This window comes from Mytilus californianus, unplaced genomic scaffold (genome assembly GCF_021869535.1).
Source record: "Mytilus californianus isolate M0D057914Y unplaced genomic scaffold, xbMytCali1.0.p SCAF_3, whole genome shotgun sequence".
NCBI lineage: Eukaryota > Metazoa > Mollusca > Bivalvia > Mytilida > Mytilidae > Mytilus > Mytilus californianus.
In genome coordinates, this window is record NW_026262679.1 from 26,863,089 (window position 1) to 26,886,449 (window position 23,361).

Sequence of the window (23,361 nt, forward strand, 5' to 3'; positions counted from 1 at the left end):
GAAAAGGGACCCATGCTTAAACAATTTTAAGCAAAAAATCCCGAAACACTGATACAATTCTGAATTATAGGCAAAAAACATTTATTTAGTTAGCAAAAACGGTTTAAAGTCTTGAGATTTATTACGTATGTTGGTTGAAGGAACCGCATTTCATAATAATTTTTAATTTTAAAACACAATTTCATAAATTCAGATATATTTATTAAAAGAATGTTGGTCTCAGTATATTATGTATTTTCAATCTTAATTCTTATATTGATATATAACTGCTTAAACAAATACCCGAACGCAAGATCAAATACATTGTACACTCTTTTTCTAACTTTCCATGTTTACAGAATCCATTGTATGCTTATTCAGTGTAAAAATCTAGAGTTAATTGTTTTGTGTATTTGTATTTTTTTCTTTTGCATAACATATTTTTAAAGACCTCATGAAAGATTAACATGCAATTGTTAAATCTATTTCCTTATTTAAAAAAAAGTATATAATATATTTTTTTATTATTAAGAATATGATTATTTCCTGGGAATATTAACAAACAGTCTTCATTTTATTTGTTTTATTTTCAGTTTTTGAAACAGCCATTTTTGTTTATCTGATTTGTCAAAATGACATGTGCATAAATTTTATTGTTACAAATCAACAAATCCCAAAGCCTACTAGAACTCATTATGTAGAAACCACAACACCATTAATATCTGGCACTGATGTTCGATACCATAGGTCGTTAAATCTTGACCATTTAACTTTCACTTGTTTATCAAACGTTGCAACTGTCAACATTGCTCAAGTAAACACTTACGATGCATAAATATAGCTTTAACATACATGTTTGAAAGTGAACTATAGATACATTTAGTTTATTATCATATATCAGATAAGAGAATAAGCGATTTGTGACAATTTCTTTATTGCGACGTTTTAAATATCTCAGATACCCCCGTATGGAGGTGCTCTTAATTGCAGGAGGCTAATACAGATAAGATGAATAAGTGTTCCGAATGAAGAATAATTTAGCTTCCGAATATTCCTCCATAGACTATATTTCTAACTAATTAATATGCGTGAACCCTCAGGGTTTCTAAATTTTAGATTTTACATTTCCGAGTAATGAGGTTTTATTCATTAAAAAGGGGGGATTTTCCAGTTTTCAGACAATAAATCAAAAATGTTTTTGCAATTCTTATGAAACTTTGGTGATTTTTTTTATATCTAGTGATGTAAACTCCCTTTAGAATTTTATAAATTTTATTTGTTTATAGTCTGAAAACAGATTTACTAAGTATTGCGCAACAGCATAGTGTATTGCACAACAGCAAGAAATCTTTAATTGAATATAAACTCAATTCATATAACCAATTTCAAGTTCTTTGACTACATTTATTCAGAAACCTATAATATGTCAAATATTTAATTACAATCCAAATTCAGACCTGTATCAAGCTTGAATATTGTGTCAATTTTTACCCAAACTGTTCAGGGTTGGACTTTTCACCAATTTGCAAGAAACTTTGGTGAATTGTTTGTATTTATGGACATGAGCTCCCTTTCAATTTTTATAGATTTTAGATTTTAGGTTTCCGAGTTATTGGGTTTTATTCATTAAAAAAGGGGGGATTTTCCAGTTTTCAGACAATATCTTTGAAGTGCTTTGAGCAGTTTTCATGAAACATTGGTGACTGGTTTATATCTATTAAGATAACCTCCCTTTAGTTTTTCATAAATTTCTGATATGACCTTGAGAAGTTATTGGACTTTATTCTGTGAAAACACGACGGGCGTATGATGCGCTCATGGCACAGCAGTTTATTGGTTATTATCTTGAATATTATTGAAGATAAAGATAAACTGTTCACAGCAAAAATGTTCAGCAAAGTAAGATCTACAAAAAAGTTAATATGACCCAAATTATCAATTGACCCCTTAAGGAATTATTGCTCTTTAAAGACAATTTTACACAATTTGTTCATCATGTTTACTAACATTTAAAAATCTTCTCCTCTGAAACTACTGGGCCTAATACTTCTTAACTTTAACTGAATGTTCCTTAGGGTAACTGGTTAATAACAAACATGGCCGCCATGGTTAAAAATAGAACACAGGGGTCAAATGCAGTTTTTGGCTTTTATCTCAAAAACTATAGCAGTTTGAGCAAAAGTGCATGGAGTTAAAGTGATGAATAAGTCAAGATCTATCTGCTATGAAATTTTCTGATCAATTGGACACCCTTTGTAGGGTTACTGTCCGAAATAGTTTATTTTTATAATATTAGTTTTTGGTTATTATCTTTAGTATTATAATAGATAGAGAGAAAGTGTAAATAGCAAAAATGTTCAGCTAAGAAGAATCTACAAATAAGTCAAATGATCAAAATAGTCAATTGACTCCTTAAGGAGTTATTACCCTTGAAACGTTTATTTTTTTACATTTTTTCGTGCAGTCTATTACTTTTTCAAAAATCTTCTCTGAAACTACTCGACCAAATACTTCCAAGCTTTAACTGAATGTTCCTTAGGGTATCTAGTTTATAAATAATATCCGAAGTTTTGATCCATCAACAAACATGGCCGCCATGGCTAAAAATAGAACATAAGGGACAAAAGCAGTTTTTGGCTTATATCTCAAAAACTACAGCAGTTAGAGCAAAAGTGAAAGGGAGTTAAAGTGATAAATGGGTCATGATCTATCTATTATGAAATTTTCAGACAAGTTCGACAACCCATTGTTGGGGTACTGTTGGAAATAGTTCATTTATATTAAATTTTACTGTTTTTGGTTATTTTCTTTAATTTTATGATAGATAGAGAGAACGTATAAATGGCTATCAATGTTTAGCTTAGGCAGATCTACCAATAAGTCAACATGATCAAAATAGTCAATTCACCCTTAAGGAGTTATTGCCATTTAAACGGTTTTTTTTTTACATTTTTTGTTTTAAGTCTAATTACTTTTTCAAAAAATCTTCTTCTCTGAAACTACTTGGTAAAATACTTAAAAACTTTAATTGAATATTCCTTAGGGTATCTGGTTTATAGATTGTATTCGGGGATTTGATCCATTCAAAAGCATGGCGGCAGTTTCTAAAAATAGAACATAGGGGTCAAATGAAGTTTTTGGCTTTCATCTCAAAAACTAGAGCAGTAAGAGCAAAACTGATATAGGTGAAAGAGTTAAACAGGTTTAGATATACCGGTCAAGCAATCTTCAGACCAATAGGACAACTTATTGTTGGGTTACTGTCCAGAAATAGTTATTTTTTAGGAAATTTACAGTTTTGGGTTATGTATTATCTTTAATATTATTATAGAAAGAGAAAGTGTAAATGACAAAATTGTTAAGCAAAGTAAGATCTACGAATTAGTCAAAATGCCTGAAACTGAAATTACAGGTGAGCGATATCAGGCTCTCATGAGTCTCTTGTTTTGGTTGACTGTTTATTCACTAGGACTTCAAAAAAAAATGATGAATTTTTGTATTGCCTGTAGATCTGGAGCTTATTTTAGGGATACTAGTGTATGATAGTGACTTATATGCCAGGTTTGTGTTGTCTTCTGGTTGACTAACGTGTTATATATGTAGCACGCCTTTTACGAAATGACGCATTAATACACGAAAAGCGTAGCTTTGAGTGGATTAAATATGTTAATGAGTAAGGTGTGGCTATATATGATTCGTAACATTAATGTCCGATGACACATGCCAGGAGTTAAACTTGACTGTACTTTTCATGAATTAAATATGCCAATCAAATAGTGGCGCTTTCTATGACAAAATGTCTCTAATTTTCAGAAAATGAACTCATGGATCGGACTTTTTAGTAGGATTTGATTTAATGATAGATTAACATATAAATAAATTGTTGCCGTGATACTTTCATCATGGTTTAAAACCAGAGAGCGATTTATGCGTTATTGAAGTTATCATTCAGTTATAAACGCACTCTTCTAAAAAATATCTGTAGTTAAGTCACTCGAAGATCAATGGAAAAATTACCATTCATGTTACAATTTGTGTTAATTAAGGATGTATGCAGGGGGATTCATGTCCAGTTATTGTCTATTCTTTTATTTGCCTTTTGTAAGTGGAAAAGTATGCAATTTTGTCATGATAGGTATGAATAAACTTGTAACTTTTAATAATTTTCTGTGAAATTTTATGACATATAAAAATTAACTGCTTCGCTGAGCGCAGCTGGATACGCCCGCAGAGGTCCAACCCTGAACAGTTGGGGCAAAAATGGACACAATATTTAAGCTTGATACAGGTCTGAATTTGGATTGTAATTAAATATTTGACATTTTATAGGTTTCTGAATAAATGTAGTCAAAGAACTTGAAATTGGTTATATGAATTGAATTTATATTCAATTAAAGATTTCTTGCTGTTGTGCACTGTGCCGTTGCGCAATACTTAGTAAATCTGTTGTCAGACTATAAACAAATAAAGTTCAATTAATTCTCAATGTCATATTAGAAATTTATGAAAATGTAAAGAGAGCTTACATCAATAGATATAAACAATTCACCAAAGTTTCATGAGAATTGCTGACATCATTTTTGAGTTATTGTCCGAAAACTGGAAAATCCCCCCTTTTTTAATGAATAAAACCCCATAACTCAGAAATGATAAATGAAAAATTTATAAAATTCTAAACGGAGCTTACATCAATAGATATATAAACAATTCACCAAAGTTTCATAAGAACTGCTGAAATCATTTTTGATTTTTTTGTCCGAAAACGGGAAAATCCCCCTTTTTTATGAATAAAACCCCATAACTCGGAAACGTAAAATCTAAAATTTATAAAAATCGACAGGGAGCTCATGTCAATAGATATAAACAATTCACCACAATTTCTTGCAAGTTGGTGAAAGCATTCTTGAGTTATTGTCCGAAAACTGGAAAATCCCCCTTTTTTTAATGAATAAAACCCCATAACTCGGAAAATGTAAAATCTAAAATTTATAAAAAATAAAAGGGAGCTCACGTCAGTAGATATAAACAATTCACCAAAGATCTATGCAAATTGGTTAATTCGTTTTTGAGTTAATGTCCGACATGTTGACGACGGACGGACAGACGGACAGACGGACGGACAGACGGACAACGATATACCATAATACGTCCCGTAAACGGGCGTATAATAAGAAAAGAGAGGCTAAAGGTACCAAAGGGACAATCAAACTCATAAGTCGAAAATGAACTGACAACAGAATGGCTAAAAAAGAAAAAGACAAACAGACAAACAATAGTACACAAAACACAACATAGAAAACTAATTTAAAAGACTGAGCAACACAAACCCCATCAAAAGTGGGGGTGAAGATGTGGTATGATTGCCAATGAGACAACTCTCCACAAGAGACCAAATGACACAGAAATTAACAACTATAGGTCACCGTACGGCCTTCAACAATGAGCAAAGCCCATACCGCATAGTCAACTGGAAAAGGCCCCGGAATGACAAATGTAAAACAATTCAAACGAGAAAACTAACGGCCTAATTTACTTACAAAATAATGAACGAAAAACAAATATGTTACACAGCAACAAACGACAATTACTGAATTACAGGCTCCTGGCTTGCAGGCACAGGCACATACAGAATGTGGAGGGATTAAACTAGTTTGAAGGCGCCAACCCTCCTCTACATACTTTGCAGGATATAGACAGAGGGAGTTCATTCACTTTTCAGGTTCTTGCTAAACTGCAATTAATTCAAGACTAGAATAATGCAAGAATATGATTTTCTTTTATTATTTTTCAGCGAAATAAGGCATATTTCAAGATAGATTTGCTATTTCTTTGTTGCCTAACAACTGCAGAACTATTTTTTCGTATATAGAATCATTGCATGGTATGACCTCAACATATGGATCACTGATCAAAATTAAAATTTTGTGATCAAGTCCGTATCTCAGATACTATTATTTCAACTATATTTGGAGTATGGAACGATTGCAAGGTGTACATGTTCGTCTGGCATTTTGAATCTGTCCTTGATATTTGGTGCATGGAATGATTGTAGTGTATACATATAAAAAAGAAGATGTGGTATGATTGTCAATGAGACAACTCTCCACAAGAGACCAAATGACACAGAAATTAACAACTATAGGTCACCGTACGGCCTTCAACAATGAGCAAAGCCCATATCGCACAGCCCCGAAATGACAATGTAAAACAATTCAAACGAGAAAACTAACGGCCTAATTTATGTACAAAAAATGAACGAAAACAAATATGTAACACATAAACAAACGACAACCACTGAATTACAGGCTCCTGACTTGGGACAGGCACATACATACAGAATGTGGCGGGATTAAACATGTTAGCGTGATCCCAATCCTCCCCTAATCTGGGACAGTGGTGTAACAGTACAACATAAGAACGAACTATAAAAATCAGTTGAAAGAGGCTTAACTCATCAGATGGATAAAAATACAAAAACTACAAATACAAGTGGACGTGGCCGGGTACTTGTACATCCAAACAACAAAAAGACACTAAGTACAGATTTGAGAGTACTCGCAGTTACTGACAGCTAGTTCAAAGCCACTAACAACTAATAAAAAATATCATGCATCTAAGACTAAATTATCAATCCGTACACATCCAACATCCAATGGATTTAGTGTAAAAACGTCATAAACAGTAAGAGAAAAACATGACCTTGTGCAATGCCAAGATACAGATATCGACAGATTGTAGATCCATGAATGTGTATATGTATATAACAATAATATTTAGTTTGCTTTTAATTTACTGATAACAAAATTGATATCATGTTCTTTTGACAGATCCAGTCTTCTGACCTTGACCTATGAACATGTATCCAGTGGCGTAGCAAGGCCATTTTTAAGTGTACGCCCGAACCTCGGCAAGGAGTCTGAAGGCACCCAGCGGCCCCAGGACAGAGGACCTCCGGGTAGGGGTCGAAACCCCCCGGAAGCTCACGCGTTATCGTAAAAAGATACCATTTATGTCAATTCAAAATTCATCAATAGCAACATACTTGGTCGGTTGAGAACAAAACTTTACTACATAGAGATGATTTCAGCTTCCCAGTTGTGAACTTTCTGTTTCTATGTAGCAACATTCCAGTAGAATCTGCATATGAGTATATATCTCCTATTTGATACGATATTTCAGAACTTGCATTTCCCATCATGATTTCCTTGAATGAGGTTTCTAATCACAAGGAAGCTATTAAACCAAGATTTCCAAGTGGTGAAGTTGAAGGCATCCCGACGATGACGACGGACATGTTCCATTGTAACCACAATTCCATCCTCTTTTCCTCAAATTTGACCTACCGAGTTAGAATTATGACCGAGTTTTTACTAACATGAGCAACACGACGGGTACCACGTATGGAACAGGATATGCTAACCCTTCTGAAGCACACGAGTCCCCCCGTTTTTTAGGTGGGGTTCGTACTGCCTAGTCTTTAGTATTCTATGTTGTCTTTTATGTACTGTTTGTCTTTACGACCTCCAAAATTCATGTGCACGCCCGGGCGTTTTGACGTAAACGTAGCTACGCGCCTGGTATCATTGATAATGTTAAGATCATGTGATTTCTGAAGTAAAACCTTTATCTTCAAGACGTTATAGATAATTTCAATCTACGACTATATTAGGTCGATAGAATCATTTCACCTTATGTACCTTGACACCAATTACTAGTATCAGTTTCTCGGTAAGGTCTGAAGAACAAAGAGCTGGTTTTGATCATTGTTGATGGCCGTACAGTGACCTATTATAGTTGTTTACTTCTACGTCGTTTATCATCTACATAGTGGAGAGTTGTCTCATTGGCAATCATACCACATCATCTTATTTTTGCAAGAAGTCTTCAGTTTCGACGCCGTGACGAGACACGTATTTTTAAGTGCAGAATTGATAGACAAGGGAGATAAGTACAAAATTGCGTTAAGAAAGACACTGGAACCTATATTTTTTGGACTAAAACATACTATCCTAATATTTTTTTCTATAATTCTAGCAAGGTTTCAATCTTAAAATCAAAATTCTAAAGTCTGTATCTCGAAAATTGCTACTATTGTTGCCTATGGGAAAAATAATTGTATTTTTCAATCCTATAAGATAAGATAAGATATTTTATTTCCAATTATGGGCCCCAAAGGGCATAAACATTACAACATCAATAATTTTTCATAATACAATACAAACAATGATATAAGAGGAGTTAACTTGTAGATGTTTAACTGTTATTATCTGTGAAGGTTGTTGAACAGGTATCTGTCAATATGTCTAAATGCACCATCAAAAAGCTGTAAAAAGAATGAGAGCATAGCTTAGATGATATTAGACATGATCAGACATTAAGACGCAAAAACTGAAAAATAAATGGATTTACATTCGTCCTTATCTAACTTTTTATTAATTATCTAAAAAATAATTATTACACTGTTTGAAGTTGTTGGATTTATTAGTCTATAATTAAGAACATATTCGATTAAGACAAGCTATATGGGTCATTATCAAATAAACATGCAAATATATGTTATTTGGACTTTTTAAGTCACAGACATGAAAATATATCAAAATAACACTTGTATAATTATGTTAGATATGAATGTTTATGATACACTATATACAGTTTACAGTATGAAATGTTATAAAAACATCCTTAATGTTTTCAGAAACCCTTGGATATAGCCAGAATTAACTGTTATTTTTTTCTATAGTACCTTTCAGGCCTGAAATAGGACTATTATTCATATTCTTTGTTATTAGGATTGATCACTATTTATTGCATTTTGATATATATACAAACATTTTTTTAATGATTTGGAAAGTGTATGTTGGTTTTATAATAAAAATGTTCAACAAAAAGAAGAGTCTCATTTTTTTAAGTCACTGGAGTAACCAATAGACAAATTGGTTGGGAAGAGTTATCTTTCTCAAGTTTTCAGCATTTACAATAGTTTCTCCTCTAGCAATGTTACCTGTAAGCATGTAATGCAGACGACAAAAAAAATCTATGTTGGAAATTAGTGAAAAAATCTTAAAATTAAGTAAAAGCTGTATCGTAAATGAAATTAGTGTCCATGGTGTACCCCTATAAAAATCATTTTCCGAAAGATTTCCAAAACTTTGATTTATGAAAAGATATTGATTGTAGAAACAAGCATCAGGAACAACATATAAAATAGGGGAATGGAGCACTTATTTTGCAACTAAACATGCTAAATCTAAAAATACACCTGTACGTCATTGGTGAGACCACTTTAATAAAGTAACACCATTGACCAGTTTAGTAACACCACTATATATAATATGACAATCAGCAATTTTTTGTGTTTTTTTCATGTTTAACAACCGAAACATCATATCATATTTATGAAATACAAGCATTCTGAGAGTATTGCATGGCAATACATAGTTCCCTACCGGGTAAAAATTCATTATACTGGAACAAAAAGCTAACTTGTTCTATAACTTGTCATGGTGTAAACAAAAAGAAAATATCAAGTCAATATCTTCAAGCATGACTAAAAACAGTGTGGAAAACTGATTAAATGAGTGATTTTTTCAAGTCCAAAGACCATAACTCTGCACAAAATTATCAGACCGAAACAAAATTTCGAACTTGATCTGTATAACTTGTCATGATAAAACTATATATCAATTATCAATCAATATCTTTAACCATGATGAAAAAAAGTGTGGAAAACACTTTAACATTTATTTAGATATGATTAATAGTTCTCTAAAATTAGATATGATGTAATACAGTGTATATCTATTTTCAAATTATAATCAAATATAATTAATAGTTCCAAATATTTTTTCTTTTATTTGTCACAAACTAATACAGATTTGTAACTTATCTATAAAATGTCAACATTTTTTATCTACACAATGTACTGTAATATATACATTAATAAAAATAGATTATTATCTAATTAAAGGATTTCATTTCATAATTTTTTTTTTATATATATATAGCATTCAGAAAATTAGTTTATACAAAATAACAAACAAACCTGCAAAATAATTCTTCAAATAATTTACAAAAGAATGTCTTTAAAAAAATGAGTTATCTCCCTTTGTACAGAAATATGGTTTAACATAGTACTCTTAAAGGGAAACTTCGCAAAAAAATGAAAAATTGATATTATGTTCATTCTGTATAAAAAAGCACAAATTCATAAATATTAAAGTTTTATTCTGCTATATAAGAGATCACCATCGATTTTAAATTTAGAGTATCAATTCTCTGCATGCGGCCATTTTGACATCTTCTCGGTTTAGAAACCACGATATATCTATAAACCACAAAGGACCAAAACCAGCAGTAACCTAACGTAGTCGTAATTGCGTGTCGATATCTTGTCAAGCGTACAGTTGTTTTATCCGACAAGAAAAGCATAAACAGTTTCCCGGGTAACAAAAATGATTATAATAGACATGGTTGTGCAACCTTTCCTAACTAACATGATACGGAAAATGTAATTATTTTTTTTAAATAACTATGGTCTGTCGTATTTAAACTGTTTTTTTTTACCAAGGATTTGTATTTGTTACTATACAAATCCTTGTTTTACTAAGTTTTGAAACAAGAAATTTATATGGGAATTAGTTAAAAAGTCAAAGCTCAAAGTCATAAATAAGTGTCCCGTGTATAATTGTTTTCGAAAATCTAATTTGTTCATAATTCTTTTATGTAATAAACTTTTATGTTATAAACCAAGGCTCCGTGTTGAAGACCGTACTTTGACCTATAATGGTTTACTTTTATAAATTGACAATTTGTGACTTGGATGGAGAGTTGTCTCATTAGCACTCATGCCACATTTTCTTGTATCTAATTATTTAAATAAATTCAGACCTTCCCTTATCTGATCACCAGCGTGGCTAAAGGAATTATTCCCAGAGGTATTGTGAGGTGACACGTCCAGGTATTCATGCGATTTCCTGTCAGGCTTAAAAACTCTTATTACACAAATACATAAAGCAAGTTCATGCATCCCTTCATTTCTAAGGGTATTGATCAGTGTACACGGCCGATAACTTGTAACTTTCCATTTTGAAACTATCAGGTGTAATATACATCTTTGTCTTGCGTGTCCGATAGTGATATACTAGTCATTACTAAACACATACGCTTGTTTATAAATAACATTTCTGGTGTAAAGAATGATATTTATGAAAATCTAAATAATTCCAAAAAAAGATTTGATAAAATTTTTCCAAGGGTAAATTGTGGAAATGTAAGTATATACTCGTTGTCAATAATGATGGACATTTTGAAACATACAAATATTGATTTAACAAAAATGTACGCACTTCTCGATCATTGGTTAATACGCCTAGATAGAAAGTTACGGAACTATAGATAGTCGCAATTAAAAATATATACATGTTTTGGAATATAACAGAGAAACATCCAGAACCAATTTGATTTAAATACAGGTTGATATCTTGCTTGCTTTGGTTCATCGAAGTTATGGACATAGTAAAATCACAGATTTATATTTCATTTAGATTGTTCTCGAACAGTTAAAGAAATTCGTCATCACCACAATTGATGAGTATAATGTATAATGATGTGAACATGGTTCTAAAAGTACATTATGCTAACTTTCCTGTTCCGACATGCATGTAATATATATGCCACTGGACGTACACTAATGATCCCCAAAAAATCTATTTGAAGAAATAAAGAAACTTCACTCCGGATAGACTGATAGTATTTGTATTAACGTCTGATTAGCTAGATGGTTGATTAATTTATTTAGTTGGCTTGTGGGGGGAATAAACTATTCCCAAATATTGCACTTATGCATAAAATATTAAATGAGAGTAATATTAGAGAAAATATAAATACGAAGAGTCGCATATCTGGTAAAAGAAAGTCTCACTGGCAACTATAGAATTTCACGTACAATTGTCATTCTTAATCGAAATAACGGACAGTCATTAAAATACATGCATGTACACTTTGACAAAAAGGGGTGCCGCAGTTGCATATTATTCATCATAAATCTATTTCAAGTATATACTTTCCTGTCATTCTTATAAGTTAACGCAGAGACATGTAACTATACATCTCTAGTTAACGACAATCAACCATATAAATATTTGAATCTGATGTGACTTACCGTTCATCTCTTTCTTTTTTCTTCTTTTTTTTTTTTATTTGGGCAGGTACACAAACATTGTAATGTTAGATATACTATTCCCAGGTTGGGAGTGGGGCGGTGGTTGGAGGTAAAGTATATTGAAAGTTTCAAAATAAGAACGTTGTATTTATGAATTTACATGAATAATTCTGATCTTGAACGTTGGTTTCTTTTTTTTTAGTTCAGTGATTTAAATTGAGAGAAAAAAATCTAGTCAGAATTTAAATCGTACCGGCAATTTCCACCTAAGACTCCTCTAAAATCATGAATGGTCACGCTTCACAATCATCAGAATTTTCTTTGCATTGGTACATTCTGTATCGGTAGTGATTTACCTTGACATTTCCGGGTATAACAGAGCTACTTGTATATTACCTGTATGTGGTTAGGTGACGTCCCATGAGGTCTTACGTATACAGGTTCACATTGGTTTCTGATAAGGTTTTATGACATTCACACATCTGCATGTTCTGTATACCAAATTCTTATCTTATTTTCAGACCAAACGAGGATGTGAATATTTTCCAGGAAAAATATTGAGTATCAAAGTATCAAATTAATTTCGGGATTTTTTTCTTTCTTCGTATTAAATCACAGAAATTTAAAGAATATACTGCTTGTCCGCTTGAGGTGTATTCTTGTCAGTTAAGACTGACATATATGTCTCTGGTATAGAGTGGGTTTATGAATGAATGATAAGTCTTTCAAAGGTACAAGATATAAAGCACATTGAAAATTGATTCCGCCGGTCTGTCTCCATTCAAAAAAGGAAAGTTGACGTTATATTGATTCTGTTATTTTTTTTAAACATCGTTGGTCAAATAGCTAAAGTATGTATACGTTGTGAGATTTTAAATATTTTAATAAGGGCATTCCCGATTATGTAAATGTAGATCGCTGTGGACGGACCAAGCTATATTAATCATGTAACCACGATAATGTTAATGATCCAGGTTAATACCCATGATAATTTGAAAAAAGTAAGTACAGTGTTTGGTTTATACGCTCGTTTTCGTGGGCCATTTTTATTTATAAAATTATTTAATTGAAAGTAATACAGAATTTCGATGTTACAACAAAATACTCACCTATCTATTATAAAATTAAGCTTACGCAAAATATAAAAGATATATATAACGGCGATTCAGGTATTTGCCACCATATTCCTCCCCAAATAATTAATGTTTTTATCATTCATACGAAATGTTGTTCACACCTGTAACGATGAACCGTGTTGGCTAAAATTCACTGAGTGAAGATCAAAAGAATAGAATTACAGAATGCTAATCTTTTAATTACCTTGAATTTAACCACGCATTCAACAGGTAGTCACTAAGTGTCACAGTACAATACACATTGTATTTACACAGTACTAGTGAAAAATGTTTGCTAGACTGAAGTAAAAGCCTTCAGGTGAGAATACAAACATGCATTTTTAAAACAGTATCAGTTATATATGTTTGTTCAAAATATCCGTCGGAAAAAAAAATTCATAAAAATATATTCTATTGTATGATTTACTTTTATTACTATAATCATATCAGAAATCCTTTAAATATAAATCGTACATTTTAATTTTGAAAGTTGCACGGCTGATCACTTTACTTTCTCAATTATTAGTTGGTTAATAGCTACACCAAAAGTCGTCGATGCGCTTTAAATCGCGTTATTAGATGATTAACGAACAAGATTTACAATGAGATTTATTCACTCCCGGCATGCAAAAAGACTTAAACTACGTCACATAAGTCAGGAAGTTCGAATAAATTAAATTATTAATTCCCAATTTTCTTCTTTATTAGTGTTCATATCCAGATAAAACTTGGTGAATATGTTTTTTATGGTATTATGAACATAATAAGATGAAAAGTAAAAAATCGCGAATTTTCCCTTTAACATTAGATATGGTCCAGAGTTACGGTCCATAACTCTGGACTAAATCATCAGACCGGAACAAAATTTGAACTTGATCTATAACTTGTCATGGCAAAACTATATACCAAATATCAAATCAATATCTTTAAGAACGAAGAAAAAAAGTGTGGAAAACTGATTTGCCGGACTGACGGATGGACAGACGGACGGACAGACGGACAGAGTGCAAACCTAAAGTCCCCTTCGACTTCGTCGGTAGGGGACTAATAATACTTATTTAACAATGTTTTAACAATATAATGTATTACCTATACCAAGTTTTCACAAACTGGTGTATGCTGGTAACTCCAATGACACTATTTAGTAACACTATTGACATTTTTAGTTATTGGTGTTATGTTATATAAATTGGGAATTTTTAGCCTAAGAATTATTTTTTTCTTTTTCTTTTGCTTAGTGTTTTTGTTTTGTTTTCAGTACTTAATAAAAGTAAAATTTGAACTTTGTTGTCAATGGTGATACTTTTATGTGATTGTAGTTACTGAAGGGTCTGTGGTGTTACTATATAAAAATGCAATAATTTTTATTTTTTCATTAACAAATGAAAGCTTTTTTTAGGCCGTATACGAAGGATTATGCATTAACTTATCATTCAGTCTTACACATTTTACATATATTCAGTTTTAGTGTATACTTTAATATTAACAACAGCCATAATAAGAACAGCTATGTTTTTTACAACAATTTATTCTGAAATTTATGTTCAAATAGAATGCATACCTATAAAAATAATGTCAATAAGTAGTACTGTAATTTAACCTTTAATAACAAATTGGAACAGTGGTTTGGTATTTAAAAATATTTTTTAATAACTAAATGCATGTTTTTATAATTATAACACCATTGACATGATTCTATAAAACACTGATAAAAGGATGACCTAAAATTGTTAAAATTGAAGGAACTCCTAATTTTCCCCATTGCATATTTCTGAATATAGTTGCTACCATATTTCAGAATAGCAGGACATATTTTATTTAATTTTTAAAACAATAACATCAGTTTCCCGAAATTTCCCCCATCGAAATATGCATGTTTTTTTTATATAGACCCATATGCGCCTGTCCCAATCCATGAGCCTGTAATTGAGTGGTTGGCCTTTTTCACTGGTTCTCATGTTTGTTTTTTCGTTTCTTGTTTTGCTTAGTGTTTTGTTGTTCCGTTACACCACTGTCTCAGGTTAGGGGAGGGTTGGCGCTTTCAATAAAATTGAGAATGGAAATGGGAAAATATATGGGGTATAAAAGAGACAACAACCCGACCAAAGAGCATAAATCAGCCCAAGGCCACCACTGGGTCTTCAACACAGCGATAAAATCCCGCATCCGGAAGCGGGCTTCAGCTGGACCCTAAACAAAAATGTGTACTAGTTCAGTGAAAATAAATATGTTTAACCCTGCCACATTCTTTATGTGCCTGTAGTTCAGTGGTTGTCATTGGTAAATGTCGGTCATATTTGTTCTTCGTAAATTGTTTTGTTATGAATTATGCCGTTAGTTTTCTCAATTGAAGTTTTGCATATTTTTCATGACAGGGCTTTTTAAAGCCGACCATACGGTATGGGTTTTACTCATTGTTGAAGGCCGTACTGTTGCCTATAATTGCTTACACCCAGTTCATTTGAACTTTGGTAGATAGTTGTCTCATCTGTAACCATACCACATCTCCTTATTTTTATATAAAAGATGATTTTGGCTTGTGGTCATTAAGATACTACTAAATAGGATTAATGGATGTTATATAGCTCCAAACTATTCTGCGTATTTATACACCCCTGGCTTTCTTATGTTTAAGTTTGGGCGTTTCTGCATGATGAAGTTATGTCATGAAAGTAAAATCGTTTACAGTGCCATTTCATAGGTTTAAAATATTGTGATATTACATACTTTTCATACCTTTTCTCCTATACTCCAAATCAAAACACCGAAATGATTGTGTTTGATACTTACATTGTATTTACCACATGTATCATCTTTGAACCATTTCTCTAAGTCTTTATATACTTGTAGGTTAAAGGGTTGATGTAATCTATCACACAATCGACAGAACCCACTGTACATCGATGAGATGGCCGTATATGTACGTTTCCAGTCATAGAACGAATTATACAAGAACTCGTTGTTGCTAACATTTCTTATAAACTGTATTGCTGATGTAAGATTTGTAAAATCATATACATTTATATACGAGTTTGGTACAACATGATCGTTGTTCTGATGCTCTTTCCAGTTCACTATGGGAATAATGTCCTGTAAAAGTGAGCTCCAATATTTTTCTGTGATGTAATCCCGACAATATCCATTTTCAAAAGCAAGTCTGAATTTATATCTTTTAATCTCTTTAGGATCAAGACAATAAAATTTGTCGTGATAGTCACATTTTAATTTCTTACGACTACATTGTCCATATACATCCACCTGAAAGTGCTTGGATAACTCCTGGATTATCTTATAACGTCTTGCATCGTCATGGCACCGACTGATAACCGCCATCATGTCCTTTGAACGGTATGTATAGGAAACGTTATTGTATTCTGATTTTACATTGCTGTTATTTACATAGTAACCATAAGGATTGAAGATAGTGGAATAAGTTCTGTATGACATGGTCCAGTTAAATATTCTACCCCACCAATTCATATTCCCTTCTATCAAAGTTGTTGGTTCTAATGTAAACAAAATCCATGGTTGTTGTAAAACTCGAAATGGTGGAAGGTCTTTCTTTTTTAAATCTCCGTGGTGAAACAATATGGCATCGGCTTCCTTCTGACGCGTTCTGTCCGATGTCACTTCACATTGTTTGCTACATGTCATGAATTTTTTCCTAATTTCACGTTCCCAGTACATACTTTTAAAAAACGTAGTCCATAAAAGAAGAACACTTTTTGTTTTATTCAGCAGTACTGTGTCGTTATAAATTTCTAGGTTCTGTTCATCAGTATTATAAAACTGACTGGTAGCGAAACTTGGTATAAGGGTATAGGATTTGTCCAAATAAAACAATATGATCGTTGACATGATTATCAAAAATACAATATAGTATGTCTTGTATCTACAAAATATGTTACAAAAGTTCTCAAACCATTTTGTCATTTTAGTAAATATACATTCATAGCTTTATGTTACAGTATTATGTTACTATCACTCCGTATGCTCCGCAGTCATCAACTATCCTCGAAAAAGTTCATGTTCCTATATGGCATGCATGGTGGTGTGAGCTTCCTATTTGCAGGGATTTAAAACGCAATCTAAAAGAGAACACCAAAATTACATCGACAAAATAGTTCGTATTTCTATAAATCGCAAGCAAAAACACAGAATCTATTCATTTTAAACATGTAGAATCCTGGCGTACTATGCTATTAAAACACTAATAGTTAAAAAGCTAATAAAATTTGGTATACATAAAGGGGCATTAGCTGTCAAATTCATGTTCACCGATTAGACTCAAATTCTCATATTTGATTTATAAGATACTAAAACGTATATCCAAAATATAAAAAGTCTGAGATAAACAATCAACAATCCATGGGCTGGATAATATGTATCAGCATTGTGTATTTTAGTCTATACGCCATCTAATTAACCATCGAGGTGATCTCCGAAGACTGCCCGACGGTCAAATATCCCGATATAAACATAGATATAGATATAAAATTAAATAGAAAGCGAACCCGTGCAATTGGATTTTTCTAGGTCTGTTTGATTTCATGTTATAGGTTAAACAAATATGTAAATCATCTTTTACCTGTATAAGAATGAGTTTTGTTGATCTAATCAGTCAACCAAATGGTTTACTCTTGTTTCACTTTCAATGTTGAGATTCTTTTCCTTTTAATAGCTGAACACGCCTAGTTCATGCGTAACCCATCTCTAGCTAAGGGGTTAAATATAAGGTCACAGGAATACGGTTTCAATGAGGTCGAATTATTCACTTGCTAGTGAATAATTTATCAGCGATGTTACTTAGCTCATTTTGAAAAAAAATGAACTAAACTCGCTGCTAAAAGCAAATTATTATTTCACTATTTCATTTTCATTAATGATTGAACAAAAACAAAATCTTATTTTAATTTTTTTCATATCTCGTAGCTAATGCCCCTTTAAGTTATATGGAGTCCTATAGAAATTGTGTTTGTCAATGAAAATATGCAGACGTACCTTTTATGACTATAAAGAAAGTGCTAAATTTGTCAGGTTGACTTAGAAGGGTCTTCGACGTGCACAGAGCGTTGCACTCTCCCTACAGGAGGCTTATGAAAATGAATATGCTGGCCTGGTAAAAACTGAAAATAAGTAATCTTGCCCAAGACAGGACTAAGATGAATATCCTTTCCCACAAAAACTGCAGGAAATAATAGTGTACAAAATCAAAAATAAATTTTGACAAGTTTTTTTTTCAATTTTAGGACAAAACTAATACAGTAGTGTTTACATCATCTAAAAATGAAAACTTGTTATACGAAAGAAACAAATAAATTCTACTCCTAGTAGTTCCAAATTATGAGGCGCGGATTTAGTAAAAATCAGTATATTTATTTAAGGAGCTCCTGGAATATTTCAGGACCTCAATAATTGAATTCAAAATATTCACCAATCATCGAGGACCTCCTGAAATGTTTTATGGCCTCCATAATTCGATTTCAGGACCTCCATAATTCGATTTCGGGACCTCCATAATTTGATTTTAGAATATTCTGAAATATTGTAGACCTCCAGAAATAATCGGTCAAAGTTGTTTTATTTCAAGAGGTCCTCAACTTTTTCAGGATATAATTAATATTTATGAATGTCCATAATCATATTTATCTTACCTCCAATAGATTTCTGGGGATATGATTGTTAAAGGACTACACGTGGTGACTACATATATTTGATATAGGGTGTTCTAAAAAATATGGGGTTAGTTACCATATGGGGTTAGAAAGGAGTTACTTCCCTTTCAAAACAAAAAAGAAATCTGAAAGGTTTCATCAGACGAAGAAATTGATAATGAACGATTGAAACAAATTAATAAAACAAATTTGAAGCTAACAAGTTGTTATGTTAGCATTTGTTTTTTGTATAGACAAATGTAAGTTGGTTCTTAATTTAATATTAGTTACATGGTGTGTTAGTGACCTAATACGATATTATATATGAGGTCAGTAAATTCCAATTGGGGTGAATTCCATATGGAATTTACTGACCGCATATATATCGTATTAGGTCACTAGCACACCGTGTAACGAATTTATCTTATCGACTATCTTTACATGTGGTATTTAGACTAGCGGCCTATCAAAGTGATTAAGTCTTCAATACTTAGTATTAAGAACATACTTCCATTTGTCTATTTGTCTATTAAAAAAAAAATGCCAACAATAACAACAGGTATGGGAAGCATAAATAGTAGTCCTACCATGTGGTTTCAAAATAGAAAATTGAATATTTAGTGAAAACAATGGAAAAAAAATATACCAGAATCCTCTACTCAAGAACCTGTGGAAATGACTACCGATATTGTTTGTTTTTTTTTAAGTGTGGCTTTATCATGTTTATATGAAATATATTATATACATGTATAAATAGCAAAAATACTTATCTTACCTTTTAACTTATCGTTCGGCTTACGGTTACCTGACCAATCGTGACAATCTCGTGACAGCGATATTGTTTTCAATTAAACTTATTTTTCTGATTATTGGTATTCACTATCTCCTATGTACAAAAAGCGGTGTATGTTCAACTCGTCAGTTGAGAGCAGCGAGATACCAACGGCTATTTATAGTCCAATGTTTAGTGTGTTATCTTTAGCAGTTTGATTGTCGCAAAACACCTGGATTATTTTGGATGCATAAGTATTAGCATAGATGTATAAACCCATAGATGAAGCATCAGAATCTCACTACTGTTATCTATTGTTAGATAAAAAGAATCTTGGTCAAATTATTAAACTGATGTTCAACGTGTGTAACTGATGTCCTCAATCAAATAAATCTAGCTACATCCTGTATTGACTATCTTAATTATCTTCTCGAGTAATTCCCCTTCTGTCGTGACGAAGAGAGTGCACTGGACGATGAAAAATGTGTGAAATCGGTCTGAAATGTGCACTTTTTAATAAAAGGGAAATATTGAACTTAATTGAAAAATGTTTTTGTAAGGCGTGTTTCTTTATATTTTGTAAAACTAGTATTTTCCGGCTGGTTCCTGAAAAAAATCATTTATATATTTTAACAAATAAGCTAGTTAACTGAATCATTGATGTAGATGTATATTATACATCTATGGCTTAATTCTAATAATTTCATTCATGTTGTTAATTAGATTAATATAAGTGAGGAATTTTTGTGTACTACCAAAACATTCCATGTAAGGCATGAAAAATGAATATTTTTGGAGCATATATTCAACTTTTTTCATGTTTTCTATAAATTATTTTTTCATAAAGCCTTTTTTTTTATAGTAGTTTACATACATTGTTTAAATAAAGTTAAATTGTGAATTATTTTTAAAGAGAAAACCTAAAAATGTAAATATGATGAAAACATTAGTTCTAGCAAAAAGGAAAGATATCCGCATTTATTCATTTTTTCAAGAATTATCTTTAATTTTGTTTTACCTAATTAAGAGTCTGGAGTGTATACGTCATTATTTTTTTTTTTCAAAACCAAGTCGTTCTAAAATATATATTTTTATTGGTTTCATTCTGATTTTTAACATGTTAAATTGCCAAGTAGATTTTAATTGTCAATTTTCAATTGTCTGGATTGTCATTCGACATCTCAATGACCAACTGGTTCATGTCATTATCAGAAAGGTATGAAAGCCATTACAAAACACATAGAACCTTTGAAGTCATTTATGGGTTTATACATCTATGGTATTAGATACACCTTGAGGGCGTTAACCCGAATGGGTGTATCTAATTTACAATAAGACATTATAGTCAATGCAGAATGATAGTTTTCAATAATTTAGGCGGGGGTCTTTCAGCGATTTTATCATATGTTATTGAAAAGCATGATAAATGCAGAGTATAAAAATTTATTTAACGACATCTTGGTGTAAATGGGTTTGAGTTAAACAAACATGTGATGCCCCCTTGTGTATAATTATATATGATGCAACGATTGACACATAATGACAGCATTTATTAGGTTTCATTGTCCGTTTAGTCTGTAATTTGTAGATGTGACGCTTACTGGTGGTTATGTAGTCACACATAACAAATCTAACTGCAGTTTGCTGTACTTTCTCTAGTTCGTTGGTTGATGCTGTTACACACATTTATTCGGCATCATGTCCCACACCACAGAAGCATTATCCGTAGTACGTCTAACTAAGTTCACGGGTATGGTGCTTAATCTGTGATTGACATCAGTTGATCAGGTTTTACAGAGGAAAGCACTGGTGTTGTCGACCTTCTGTGTTTGCTGTTGTGTGTTGATGTGGGTATTCCAAGAAAGGTTGTTGCTGATGTTAAGACCTAGGAACTTTGTCGAGCGTACTGTCCCTAAAGCTGTTCCATGTATGCTGTATTCATTTATATATGTAATAGAGTTGCGTGTGTTTGTTTCACCAAAGACCTCATACCCATCGGGATTAAACTGCATGGGTCATGTTTACTCCCAGTGCTGCAAGGCATCCATTAATTTCTTCAACATGTTTAAGTCTGTTGGATATTTATGTCTTTTCTATAGGCTTTTAGAAACTAGACACTAGGTAAAGAGTAAACAATCTAAGGGTTTGCATTGGCCCAGTTGACTTTTAATACTGTTTGTGCAACAGTAATTAATTATGTCCGGAAGTAAATTGTGTATCCCAGACTTTATTTCGTAGGTACATAATTTAATTGAAAATTAAGTCACAGAAATAAATCCTATGAAAATGAGTCCATGGTTAGTTGTATAGTTTCCATAGGAATAAATTCAGATACATTGTACTTCTTTTCCTTGTAAAACATCGAACATGAACAGTTTACCCATGAAGCAAACTCCGGGGATCTTTTTACCTACAGGAAGCAAACTTGAGAATTTGGAACACTGTTTACTGCTTGAAAAAATCCGTTCTCTTAGTGATAAAAGTCCATGTTCTCAATTTTACTTTAAAAAACATATACGTCCCTTTAGAACTCCGTTTCTTAAAAATACTTATTTAATTGTTTGATTTTTGTTCTAGTGGTGATTATGTTCTGCATATTCATGACCATTAATGATTTTCAGATTTATATCGAAACTTCTGTAAATGAAAATATTATACAAGAAATTAAAGTCAAGTTTCCTAAGTATAAAAGTCCATGCTACATATACATTGTATCAATTTTCCTAGAAAAAAAGTTCCTTCACCATTTCATTTCCGCGAAGTTAGGCAATCCTTTAGATTATTTCAATAGATACTTACGAGCGACTTAACAAACCAAACGATTGACTTAATTCCTCATTTACATGTAAACTATGGTGGACTGTTTTACTGTAATGTTTGAATGTTTTGGTGGGTGTACATTAATAATCTGTCATTATTTCCCCAAATATGGTGCTGAAGCAGAGCTGCAGATAAGAATTCACAAATTGGGGTTTTACCCACCATTTTTTTATGTAATTGGATGATAAAGTTTTTTAATTGCATTATCAATTCCAATTCACCCCTCAAGCAAATATCAAATTGGGTTTTTCACCACCAAGCTCCTTAATGTATTGGGTTTTTTCATCAACACAATATTGAATATTTAGGCATGTTATAATCACATTACATCAACCCCAGATGTGTTTCCATCTTAAATGTGTTTCTTTCTTTGTAGAATATGTGCTAGCTGTTTTATTTGGATTATTCACTGACGAGCAATTGTACATTTAATTTGTGTCCCGTTTTAAACGTTCTGTCAGTTTTGTATTTTCTCAAAACTTATATAAGCTGCAGCTGGTGTCACTAGTTGGACAGGAACTAATTGCCTTTCTAGATCCCATATGATCACCATATACAGTTTAATTATAGTTGGGGTAGGTGCATGTGGCTAAGTGTTTAGATTTTCAAGAGAAAGGAAGAAAAGACCATTCACAATTTGTCTTACATTTGTTTTTCCCTCTTTCAATTAAATAAAAAAAATATATAAACCTTTCAGATGTAGAGTTCATATTTCATAGATAGCTCTCTATTTTCAACCCTCTAATCTAATTAAAAGTAAAACTTAGATTTCTAACCGATCTATTCATGTACCGGACCGGCAACTTTTTTTATTTAATAAGAAAATCTACAGTGCCGTTATACACATGCATGTTGATTGCT

General features: G+C 32.0%; 1 protein-coding gene across 1 annotated transcript; it reads right to left on the bottom strand.

Annotated features, from left to right (window-relative positions):
- Positions 1-8,139: 8,139 nt before the first annotated feature.
- On the bottom strand, positions 8,140-20,116 carry LOC127734240 (alpha-(1,3)-fucosyltransferase fut-5-like). The gene is made up of 3 exons (XM_052244016.1): positions 19,684-20,116; positions 16,045-17,342; positions 8,140-8,302 (listed from the first exon to the last, which is right to left on the bottom strand). Exons 2-3 carry the CDS (start codon positions 17,185-17,187, stop codon positions 8,243-8,245), a joined length of 1,203 nt encoding a protein of 400 aa, XP_052099976.1. The 5' UTR covers positions 17,188-17,342; positions 19,684-20,116; the 3' UTR covers positions 8,140-8,242.
- Between the last annotated feature and the right edge of the window lie 3,245 nt (positions 20,117-23,361).

Excerpts from the sequence above, each read along its gene's own strand:
- LOC127734240 (XM_052244016.1), bottom strand. The coding sequence starts at position 17,187 with ATGACAAAATGGTTTGAGAACTTTTGTAACATATTTTGTAGATACAAG. Across the intron at positions 8,303-16,044 it reads ATACATGTGGTAAATACAAT|CTTTTTGATGGTGCATTTAG; the intron begins GTAAGTATCAAA and ends TTCTTTTTACAG.